Below are 13,603 nucleotides of genomic sequence, written 5' to 3'. Positions count from 1 at the left end.
TTTTCAACATTTGAACCTATGTAAAAAAAGTAGATCTTTTTGTTTTTGTACATTTGAAAATGTGTAAAAAAAACTTTGATCAACATTTTTTTTTTTTGTTATATTTGAAAATATGTAAAAAAACGTAGATCTACTTTTGTAGCGCTACACATGTGAACGTAGATCTGCTTAGACACAGCATATTAATATCTGAATACATTCAATGTTTCAATTTTTGTAAGGATTACAGATTACCGGGAGAAGGTTCCAGGGGTCAGTGCCCCCGCGGCTTGGTCTGAGACCAGGCCTCATGGCTTGGTCTGAGACCAGGCCTCATGGCCTGGTCTCAGAATATGGATATGGATGAGAATATTTAGATGATGTTGGGGTATGTTAGAGAGAGGCGTTTTTTAATAGTAGATTTGAGGATGGTGGCCGAGACACAGGTTCTGGAGATTTCTGGAAGTGTTCCAGATTTTGGGTTCTTTTATGTACACTGAATTTCTGAAGAGATTTAGCCACAGAGAATGTCATGGAGATTTTTGTGCCTAACACCCAGGATGTGACCCACACCAGTCCACTAACACCCAGGATGTGACCCACACCAGTCCACTAACACCCAGGATGTGACCCACACCAGTCCACTAACACCCAGGATGTGACCCACACCAGTCCACTAACACCCAGGATGTGACCCACACCAGTCCACTAACACCCAGGATGCCACCCACACCAGTGTGTGAGCTGAGTGCTCCAGCTCCGGGACCCTTTATCAAGATATTATTACAGTAACATTAATAAAGTACAATGTTATACCCATTAAATATGATAAATATGTTAATATGTTAAATAATTATTAAATGTTAATATGATAATTATTAAATGTATGTTAATATGATAATTATTAAATATATATTAATATGATAAATAATTATTAAATATATGTTAATATGATTAATTATTAAATATATGTTAATATGATTAATTATTAAATATATGTTAACCCTTTGAGGGTTTTCGTCGTACTAGTACGTCTTACGCGTAGGGGTTTTTGACGTACTAGTACGCATAAATTCTAGCGGCCTCAAATCTCGCGCGAAAAGGCTGATAGGCCTAGGTGTGAGAGAATGGGTCTGCGTGGTCAGTGTGCGCGGTAGAAAAAAAATCTGGGACCCAGTGGTGCATTGAGGGAATGCCCTCTTAGTAAACAATGTCCACCATGCCTCGCGGTAAGAAGCTCCTCACTCCTCGGCGAATTGGGACACTTTTGTTCCCCAGTGACAGTTCTAATAGTGATGGAAGTGCCAGTGAAGATGAGTTTCGTGGTTTTAGTGAGGTTTTGACCGAAACTAATGACCATAATATCGGTAATAGTGAAGAAAACCCAGACGACCATCAGCCTTCCACCTCTGGTGCTGGGCCCTCGTGTTCACGTTCAGTTGTTCCAGAACCCAAGAGGAAACTTCTATTTTCCCAAATCCCAGACTCAGATGAGAGCATGGGTGATGATAGTGATAGTGAATATGAACTACAAGCTCTTCAAACTAGTTCCAGTAGTGATAGTGAAGTGCAATATTCCCCAGTGAAGCGTCAGTATATACGACGATATATGCGCTCTGGAAGTGTGCCATATGCTATTCCAAGGGGAAGGAGTGTATCTCGGAGTACATCCCGTGGCTGTACAACAGGAACAGACAGTGAAAATGACGAAGATACTGTTGCAATTGGGATGGAAAATGTGCGTGGTGGTAGTGGTGCCGGCGGTGAGGCACCAGCAGTGGGCCATACTGCCACCCACGCTGCCACCCACGCCGCTGCCTCAGCTGATCTAGAACAAAGGCCACCATCCCCCACTCCCCCACCACACCAGCCTCCACAACCACAACCTCCACAACCACAACCTCCACAACCACAACCACCTGTCATTGTCCAGTACCCACCAGCAGACCGCACCTGGGATTGGCAGGAAGCTGTCAATTTTGTTCCAAATCCCCACCAGTTTGATGGCAGCCAAAGTGGAATACGGCCATCTTGTACACTTGGGAACAATGCCACTGAACTGGAATGTTTCGAGTTATTCTTTGACGAACCACTGATGAAAAGTATTGTCATGGAAAGCAACACATACTACGAGTACACCATGGCAAACACAATACTTTCACCAAAATCACGTCTACACCAATGGAAGGAGGCAACTGTGGCTGAGCTGTATCTTTTCTTTGCCACAATAATGCTTATGCCACATGTGTATAAGCACAAAGTGAAATCATACTGGTCAACAGACCCCCTGATTGCAACACCAGGTTTCAGTGATATAATGCCAGTGAATCGATTTGTGCTAATGTTACGTATGCTTCACTTCTCAGATAAAACCAGGCCTGACAGAACTGACAGGTTATATAAGATTAGGAATGTGTTTGTGTATCTGAAACAGAAATTCAGTACTCATTTTTATCCCTTCAGGAAGCTTGTAATTGACGAGTCTTTGATTCTGTTCAAAGGAAGACTCTCTTTCAAGCAGTACATACCAAGCAAGAGGAAACGCTTTGGTATAAAGTTGTTTGTGCTTTGTGATTGTTACAGTGGTCTGGTATTGGATATTATTGTGTACACTGGAAGTTATACATTGCAAAATACCAGGAAGTTATTGGGCATCTCAGGTGATGTGGTTCGAACAATGATAGAACCATACCTTGGTAAGGGGCATATATTATATACAGATAACTGGTACACAAGCCCCTCACTCAGTGATTTTTTGCGAGTGAACATGACAGATGTGTGTGGCACAGTGCGTGCAAATCGAAAACATATGCCCAGGTTTGATGCTGGCACTCGCAGAGGTGAGGTGCAGGCGTTTGCTGCCAATGACATCATGGCATTTCGGTGGCATGACAAACGAGATGTCACACTGTTGTCATCAATTCACCCTAATGAAATGGCAGACAGTGGCAGGCAGCATAGAGAGAGAAATGAACCCATTCTAAAACCTGCAGCTGTGATTGATTACACCTTCAACATGCGTTCAGTGGACAAATGTGACATGCAGATTGGGTTTGCTGATTGTGTTCGCAAGAGTTATAAGTGGTACATCAAACTGTTTTTCCATCTTCTGGACATTTCCATGCTCAATGCTTATAATATGTATAAGATGAGCACCAGAAACAAACCACAGTACGGCGAATTCTGTTTGTCTGTCATCAGACAAATAGTATTCAAGTACCAAGGAAATGCACCTGCAATTGACCGCCCACCAAATTATCAACAACTACCTGCTCGTCTGAAGCATGGTGATCACTTCCTGGTAAAACTGCCTGCTACTGCTTTGAAGAAAAAGGCTCAGAAGAGGTGTTACGTCTGTTCACATACAAAAAAACGCCCACGACAACGCAGAGACACTCGTTTTATGTGTGAGGAGTGCAAAACTCCACTGTGCATGACACCATGTTTCAAAGACTTCCACAGGCTGCAGAACTTCTAGAAACATGTCCTGTGACTGTATATGTGTATATAAAATATAGAAAAATAGTAATAAACAACATTTCATATTGTTTGTTTGTGTAAATATTTTCTGTAAACAAAATAATGACAACAGTGTTTACGCCCTTATTGTGTAGTATTGAAAAAGAAATAACTTACAAAATACTGATCATGTTGGCCTCAGAGGCCATAAAAGTTACTCAGAAAAAGAAAAATTGAAAAAAAATTGAAAATAGTACATAAAAAAGTAAATAGAAAAATACCGGGTGACGGCAGTCGGCGATGTTACCATATGCTGTTCAATTTTGGGAAATTTCACACCTCCATATCTCGGTAAGTATTGACGCTAAAATTTTTTTGTTTAGCCTATAATGTTTAGAAAAAAATACTCTATTTTTTCATAAGAAAAAATAATTTTTTTTTTTTTGAAATTTGGCCGACCCTGAGAACGAGTTTCGGAGAGGGCCTGTCGACCCTCAAAGGGTTAATATGATTAATTATTAAATATATGTTAATATGATTAATTATTAAATATATGTTAATATGATTAATTATTAAATATATGTTAATATGATTAATTATTAAATATATGTTAATATGATTAATTATTAAATATATGTTAATATGATAAATAATTATTAAATATATGTTAATATGATTAATTATTAAATATATGTTAATATGATAAATAATTCTCTGGACCACAAACATGTGAACGATTATATACTTATTAGAACACAACCTTAATTATATACTTATTAGAACACAACCTTAATTATATACTTATTAGAACACAACCTTAATTATATACTTATTAGAACACAACCTTAATTATATACTTATTAGAACACAACCTTAATTATATACTTATTAGAACACAACCTTAATTATATACTTATTAGAACACAACCTTAATTATATACTTATTAGAACACAACCTTAATTATATACTTATTAGAACACAACCTTAATTATAGACTTATTAGAACACAACCTTAATTATATACTTATTAGAACACAACCTTAATTATATACTTATTAGAACACAACCTTAATTATATACTTATTAGAACACAACCTTAATTATATACTTATTAGAACACAACCTTAATTATATACTTATTAGAACACAACCTTAATTATAGACTTATTAGAACACAACCTTAATTATATACTTATTAGAACACAACCTTAATTATATACTTATTAGAACACAACCTTAATTATATACTTATTAGAACACAACCTTAATTATATACTTATTAGAACACAACCTTAATTATATACTTATTAGAACACAACCTTAATTATAGACTTATTAGAACACAACCTTAATTATATACTTATTAGAACACAACCTTAATTATATACTTATTAGAACACAACCTTAATTATATACTTATTAGAACACAACCTTAATTATAGACTTATTAGAACACAACCTTAATTATATACTTATTAGAACACAACCTTAATTATATACTTATTAGAACACAACCTTAATTATATACTTATTAGAACACAACCTTAATTATAGACTTATTAGAACACAACCTTAAGTGACTTTGTCATGCTGCTCTTACCTGTTTGTACCTCTGTATGTCTGCTCAAATTGTTAATAAATTAAAATAGAATACAACCTTAATTACATAATGTGCCATGTGCCATAAAGTGCCATAATGTGCCATGTGCCATAAAGTGCCATAATGTGCCATGTGCCATAAAGTGCCATAATGTGCCATGTACCATAAAGTGCCATAATGTGCCATGTGCCATAAAGTGCCATAATGTGCCATGTGCCATAATGTGCCATAAAGTGCCATGTGCCATGTACCATAAAGTGTCATAATGTGCCATGTGCCATAATGTGCCCTGTGCCATAATGTGCCCTGTGCCATAATGTGCCATGTACCATAAAGTGCCATAATGTGCCATGTGCCATAAAGTGCCATGTGCCATAATGTGCCATAAAGTGCCATAATGTGCCATATACCATAAAGTGCCATGTGCCATAAAGTGCCATAATGTGCCATGTGCCATAATGTGCCATAAAGTGTCATGTGCCATAATGTGCCATAAAGTGCCATGTGCCATAAAGTGCCATAATGTGCCATAAAGTGCCATGTGCCATAAAGTGTCATGTGCCATGTGCCATAGTGCCATAAAATGTCATAGTGCCATGTGCCATAAAGTGCCATAATGTGCCATAAAGTGCCATAGTGCCATAATGTGCCATGTGCCATGTGTCAATGTGCCATAATGTGCCATAATACACCATAACATGCAATAATGTACCAGAATGAACCATAATGTACCATAAAGCACCATAATGTACCATAAAGCACCATAATGTACCATAAAGCACCATAATGTACCATAAAGCACCATAATGTACCATAAAGCACCATAATGTACCATAAAGCACCATAATGTACCATAAAGCACCATAATGCTGTATAATGCGCCACTAGGATCAATATAGTCGCCGGGTGAGAGCGCCATTACTGCCACATTCCACCACAACTACGACCAGTGTAGGTAGTTAAGACAGGTGTGGTCACCCACCTGGTCGTCCTGGTAGATAAACTTGGTGGGGATCTCCTCCCGCAGGATCCTGGCGAAGATATTGTCTCCTGCAGGAGCAGCAGAGTGTGCAGCCTCAACCTCGTCCATCTTATGTCCCTTCTTTATCACAGTGACCAGTTCAACCTTACTGGCTCACTATCCCTTGTTGATGCTGGCTCACTATCCCTTGTTCGTACTGGCTCACTATCCCTTGTTGGTACTGGCTCACTATCCCTTGTTGGTACTGGCTCACTATCCCTTGTTAATACTGGCTCACTATCCCTTGTTAATACTGGCTCACTATCCCTTGTTAATACTGGCTCACTATCCCTTGTTAATACTGGCTCACTATCCCTTGTTAATACTGGCTCACTATCCCTTGTTAATACTGGCTCACTATCCCTTGTTAATACTGCCTCACTATCCCTTGTTAATACTGGCTCACTATCCCTTGTTAATACTGGCTCACTATCCCTTGTTAATACTGGCTCACTATCCCTTGTTAATACTGCCTCACTATCCCTTGTTAATACTGCCTCACTATCCCTTGTTGGTACTGGCTCACTATCCCTTCTTGGTACTGGCTCACTATCCCTTGTTAATACTGGCTCACTATCCCTTGTTAATATTGGCTCACTATCCCTTGTTAATACTGGCTCACTATCCCTTGTTAATATTGGCTCACTATCCCTTGTTAATACTGGCTCACTATCCGTTGTTAATACTGGCTCACTATCCCTTGTTAATACTGCCTCACTATCCCTTGTTAATACTGCCTCACTATCCCTTGTTAATACTGGCTCACTATCCCTTGTTAATACTTGCTCACTATCCCTTGTTAATACTGCCTCATTATCCCTTGTTAATACTGGCTCACTATCCCTTGTTAATACTGCCTCACTATCCCTTGTTGGTACTGCCTCACTATCCCTTGTTGATGCTGGCTCACTATCCCTTGTTGGTACTGGCTCACTATCCCTTCTTGGTACTGGCTCACTATCCCTTGTTAATACTGGCTCACTATCCCTTGTTAATATTGGCTCACTATCCCTTGTTAATACTGGCTCACTATCCCTTGTTAATATTGGCTCACTATCCCTTGTTAATACTGGCTCACTATCCGTTGTTAATACTGGCTCACTATCCCTTGTTAATACTGCCTCACTATCCCTTGTTAATACTGCCTCACTATCCCTTGTTAATACTGGCTCACTATCCCTTGTTAATACTTGCTCACTATCCCTTGTTAATACTGCCTCATTATCCCTTGTTAATACTGGCTCACTATCCCTTGTTAATACTGGCTCACCATCCCTTGTTAATACTGCCTCACTATCCCTTGTTAATACTGGCTCACTATCCCTTGTTAATACTGCCTCACTATCCCTTGTTGGTACTGCCTCACTATCCCTTGTTGATGCTGGCTCACTATCCCTTGTTGGTACTGGCTCACTATCCCTTCTTGGTACTGGCTCACTATCCCTTGTTAATACTGGCTCACTATCCCTTGTTAATATTGGCTCACTATCCCTTGTTAATACTGGCTCACTATCCCTTGTTAATATTGGCTCACTATCCCTTGTTAATACTGGCTCACTATCCGTTGTTAATACTGGCTCACTATCCCTTGTTAATACTGCCTCACTATCCCTTGTTAATACTGCCTCACTATCCCTTGTTAATACTGGCTCACTATCCCTTGTTAATACTTGCTCACTATCCCTTGTTAATACTGCCTCATTATCCCTTGTTAATACTGGCTCACTATCCCTTGTTAATACTGGCTCACCATCCCTTGTTAATACTGCCTCACTATCCCTTGTTAATACTGGCTCACTATCCCTTGTTAATACTGCCTCACTATCCCTTGTTAATACTGCCTCACTATCCCTTGTTAATACAGCCTCACTATCCTTTGTTAATACTGGATCACTATCACTTGTTAACACTGCCTCACTATCCCTTGTTAATACTGGCTCACTATCCCTTGTTAATACTGCGTTACTGTCCCTTGTTAATACTGGCTCACTATCTCTTGTTAATACTGCCTTACTATCACTTGTTAATACTGGCTCACTATCCCTTGTTAATACTGCCTTACTATCCCTTGTTAATACTGGTTCACTATCCCTTTTTAATACTGGCTCACTATCCCTTATTAATACTGCCTTACTATCCCTTGTTAATACTGGCTCACTATCCCTTGTTAATACTGCCTTACTATCCCTTGTTAATACTGGCTCACTATCCCTTGTTAATACTGCCTTACTATCCCTTGTTAATACTGGCTCACTATCCCTTGTTAATACTGCCTTACTATCCCTTGTTAATACTGGCTCACTATCCCTTGTTAATACTGGCTCACTATCCCTTGTTAATATTGCCTCACTATCCCTTGTTAATACTGGCTCACTATCCCTTGTTAATACTGGCTCACTATCCCTTGTTAATACTGGCTCACTAACCCTTGTTAATACTGGCTCACTATCCCTTGTTATTACTGGCTCACTATCCCTCTTTAATACTGGCTCACTATCAATTGTTAATATTGGCTCACTATCCCTTGTTAATACTGACTCACTATCCCTTGTTAATACTGGCTCACTATCCCTTGTTAATACTGGCTCACTATCCCTTGTTAATACTGGCTCACTATCCCTTGTTAATACTGCTTTACTATCCCTTGTTAATACTGCCTCACTATCCATTGTTAATACTGCCTCACTATCCCTTGTTAATACTGCCTCACTATCCCTTGATAATACTGACTCACTATCCCTTGTTAATACTGGCTCACTATCCCTTGGTAATACTGGCTCATTATCCATTGTTAATACTGGCTCACTATCCCTTGTTAATACTGGCTCACTATCCCTTGTTAATTCTGCCTTACTATCCCTTGTTAATACTGCCTCACTATCCCTTGTTAATACTGGCTCACTATCCCTTGTTAATACTGCCTCACTATCCCTTGTTAATACTGCCTCACTATCCCTTGTTAATACTGCCTCACTATCCCTTGTTAATACTGGCTCACTATCCCTTGTTAATACTGGCTCACTATCCCTTGTTAATACTGGCTCACTATCCCTTGTTAATACTGCCTCTCTATCCCTTGTTAATACTGCCTTACTATCCCTTGTTAATACTGCCTCACTATCCCTTGTTAATACTGGCTCACTATCCCTTGTTAATACTGCCTCACTATCCCTTGTAAATACTGCCTCACTATCCCTTGTTAATACTGCCTCACTATCCCTTGTAAATATTGCCTCACTATCCCTTGTTAACACTGGCTCACTATCCCTTGTTAATACTGCCTCACTATCCCTTGTTAATACAGCCTCACTATCCCTTGTTGATACTGGGTCACTATCCCTTGTTAATATTGGCTAACTATTCCTTGTTAATACTGGCTCACTATCCCTTGTTAATACTGGCTCACTATCCCTTGTTAATACTGGCTCACTATCCCTTGTTAATAATGCCTCATTATCCCTTGTTAATACTGGCTCACTATCCCTTGTTAATACTGGCTCACCATCCCTTGTTAATACTGCCTCACTATCCCTTGTTAATACTGGCTCACTATCCCTTGTTAATACTGCTTCACTATCCCTTGTTGATACTGCCTCACCATCCCTTGTTAATACTGCTTCACTATCCCTTGTTAATACTGGCTCACTATCCCTTGTTAATACTGCCTCACTATCCCTTGTTGATACTGCCTCACTATCACTTGTTAATACTGCCTCACTATCCCTTGTTAATACTGGCTCACTATCCCTTGTTAATACTGCCTTTTTATCCCTTGTTAATACTGGTTCACTATCCCTTGTTAATACTGCCTTTTTATCCCTTGTTAATACTGGTTCACTATCCCTTGTTAATACTGGCTCACTATCCCTTGTTAATACTGCCTTACTATCCCTTGTTAATACTGGTTCACTATCCCTTGTTAATACTGGCTCACTCTCCCTTATTAATATTGCCTTACTATCCCTTGTTAATATTGGCTCACTATCCCTTGTTAATACTGGCGCACTATCCCTTGTTAATACTGGCTCACTATCTCTTGTTAATACTGCCTTACTATCCCTTGTTAATAGTGGCTCACTATCTCTTGTTAAGACTGCCTTACTATCCCTTGTTAATACTGGTTCACTATCCCTTTTTAATACTGGCTCACTATCCCTTATTAATACTGCCTTACTATCCCTTGTTAATACTGGCTCACTATCCCTTGTTAATACTGCCTTACTATCCCTTGTTAATACTGGCTCACTATCCCTTGTTAATACTGCCTTACTATCCCTTGTTAATACTGGATCACTATCCCTTGTTAATACTGCCTTACTATCCCTTGTTAATACTGGCTCACTATCCCTTGTTAATACTGGCTCACTATCCCTTGTTAATACTGCCTCACTATCCCTTGTTAATACTGGCTCACTATCCCTTGTTAATACTGGCTCACTATCCCTTGTTAATACTGGCTCACTATCCCTTGTTAATACTGGCTCACTATCCCTTGCTAATACTGGCTCACTATCCCTTGTTAATACTGGCTCACTAACCCTTGTTAATACTGGCTCACTATCCCTTGTTATTACTGGCTCACTATCCCTCTTTAATACTGGCTCACTATCAATTGTTAATATTGGCTCACTATCCCTTGTTAATACTGGCTCACTATCAATTGTTAATACTGGCTCACTATCCCTTGTTAATACTGGCTCACTATCAATTGTTAATATTGGCTCACTATCCCTTGTTAATACTGACTCACTATCCCTTGTTAATACTGGCTCACTATCCCTTAACACTGGCTCACTATCCCTTGTTAATACTGGCTCACTATCCCTTGTTAATACTGGCTCACTATCCCTTGTTAATACTGCCTTACTATCCCTTGTTAATACTGCCTCACTATCCCTTGTTAATACTGCCTCACTATCCCTTGTTAATACTGCCTCACTATCCATTGTTAATACTGCCTCACTATCCCTTGTTAATACTGCCTCACTATCCCTTGTTAATACTGCCTCACTATCCCTTGTTAATACTGCCTCACTATCCCTTGTTAATACTGCCTCACTATCCCTTGTTAATACTGCCTCACTATCCCTTGTTAATACTGCCTCACTATCCCTTGATAATACTGACTCACTCTCCCTTGTTAATACTGGCTCACTATCCCTTGTTAATACTGCCTCTCTATCCCTTGTTAATACTGCCTTACTATCCCTTGTTAATACTGCCTCACTATCCCTTGTTAATACTGGCTCACTATCCCTTGTTAATACTGCCTCACTATCCCTTGTAAATACTGCCTCACTATCCCTTGTTAATACTGCCTCACTATCCCTTGTAAATATTGCCTCACTATCCCTTGTTAACACTGGCTCACTATCCCTTGTTAATACTGCCTCACTATCCCTTGTTAATACAGCCTCACTATCCCTTGTTGATACTGGGTCACTATCCCTTGTTAATATTGGCTAACTATTCCTTGTTAATACTGGCTCACTATCCCTTGTTAATACTGGCTCACTATCCCTTGTTAATACTGGCTCACTATCCCTTGTTAATACTGCCTCACTATCTCTTGTTAATACTGGCTCACTATCCCTTGTTAAGACTGCCTCACTATCCCTTGTTAATACTGCCTCACTATCCCTTGTTAATACTGCCTCACTATCCCTTGTTAATATTGCCTCACTATCCCTTGTTAACACTGGCTCACTATCCCTTGTTAATACTGCCTCACTATCCCTTGTTAATACAGCCTCACTATCCCTTGTTAATACTGCCTCACTATCCCTTGTTAATACTGGCTCACTATCCCTTGTTAATACTGGTTCACTATCCCTTGTTAATACTGCCTCACTATCCCTTGTTAATACTGGCTCACTATCCCTTGTTAATACTGGCTCACTATCCCTTGTTAATACTGGCTCACTATCCCTTGTTAATACTGCCTCTCTATCCCTTGTTAATACTGCCTTACTATCCCTTGTTAATACTGCCTTACTATCCCTTGTTAATACTGCCTCACTATCCCTTGTTAATACTGCCTCACTATCCCTTGTTAATACTGCCTCACTATCCATTGTTAATACTGCCTCACTATCCCTTGTTAATACTGCCTCACTATCCCTTGTTAATACTGCCTCACTATCCCTTGTTAATACTGCCTCACTATCCCTTGTTAATACTGCCTCACTATCCCTTGTTAATACTGCCTCACTATCCCTTGTTAATACTGCCTCACTATCCCTTGATAATACTGACTCACTCTCCCTTGTTAATACTGGCTCACTATCCCTTGTTAATACTGCCTCTCTATCCCTTGTTAATACTGCCTTACTATCCCTTGTTAATACTGCCTCACTATCCCTTGTTAATACTGGCTCACTATCCCTTGTTAATACTGCCTCACTATCCCTTGTAAATACTGCCTCACTATCCCTTGTTAATACTGCCTCACTATCCCTTGTAAATATTGCCTCACTATCCCTTGTTAACACTGGCTCACTATCCCTTGTTAATACTGCCTCACTATCCCTTGTTAATACAGCCTCACTATCCCTTGTTGATACTGGGTCACTATCCCTTGTTAATATTGGCTAACTATTCCTTGTTAATACTGGCTCACTATCCCTTGTTAATACTGGCTCACTATCCCTTGTTAATACTGGCTCACTATCCCTTGTTAATACTGCCTCACTATCTCTTGTTAATACTGGCTCACTATCCCTTGTTAAGACTGCCTCACTATCCCTTGTTAATACTGCCTCACTATCCCTTGTTAATACTGCCTCACTATCCCTTGTTAATATTGCCTCACTATCCCTTGTTAACACTGGCTCACTATCCCTTGTTAATACTGCCTCACTATCCCTTGTTAATACAGCCTCACTATCCCTTGTTAATACTGCCTCACTATCCCTTGTTAATACTGGCTCACTATCCCTTGTTAATACTGGTTCACTATCCCTTGTTAATACTGCCTCACTATCCCTTGTTAATACTGGCTCACTATCCCTTGTTAATACTGGCTCACTATCCCTTGTTAATACTGGCTCACTATCCCTTGTTAATACTGCCTCTCTATCCCTTGTTAATACTGCCTTACTATCCCTTGTTAATACTGCCTCACTATCCCTTGTTAATACTGCCTCACTATCCCTTGTTAATACTGGCTCACTATCCCTTGTTAATACTGGCTCACTATCCCTTGTTAATACTGGCTCACTATCCCTTGTTAATACTGGCTCACTATCCCTTGTTAAGACTGGCTCACTATCCCTTGAAGAAATTATTTTTTCCAATTAGCAAATGAGTTTAGTTCATTAGGTAGGTAAGTAGGTAGGAAGGTGGGTAGTTAGGTAGTTAGAGGTGGGTGGGTGGGTAGGTGGAGTAGAGGTGGAGGTGGGTGGGTGAGTTAATTAAGTGAGTAGGGAATGTAGTAGTTAAGTAGTTAGGTGGGTAATTGAAGAGTGGAGGTGGGAGGTAGTGGGAGTAGGTAGGTGGAGTAGGGAGTAGGGTAGGGAAGGTGGGTGGGTAGGTAATTAAGGTG

The 13,603-nt window shown here is 39.7% G+C and overlaps 1 protein-coding gene across 1 annotated transcript in view; it reads right to left on the bottom strand.

Annotated features, from left to right (window-relative positions):
• The window catches only part of HINT1 (histidine triad nucleotide binding protein 1), a 31,039-nt gene extending 24,858 nt beyond the window's left edge, over window positions 1-6,181 (bottom strand). The window contains exon 1 of the mRNA XM_070104229.1: window positions 6,022-6,181. Coding sequence (XP_069960330.1) covers window positions 6,022-6,129 — 108 coding nt within the window. The 5' untranslated portion in view covers window positions 6,130-6,181. The remainder of the gene's footprint in view (window positions 1-6,021) is intronic.
• Between the last annotated feature and the right edge of the window lie 7,422 nt (window positions 6,182-13,603).

The sequence above is a fragment of the Cherax quadricarinatus genome, chromosome 89 (genome assembly GCF_038502225.1).
Source record: "Cherax quadricarinatus isolate ZL_2023a chromosome 89, ASM3850222v1, whole genome shotgun sequence".
NCBI classification, from domain to species: domain Eukaryota; kingdom Metazoa; phylum Arthropoda; class Malacostraca; order Decapoda; family Parastacidae; genus Cherax; species Cherax quadricarinatus.
This window is presented reverse-complemented; position numbering and strand designations above follow the sequence as displayed.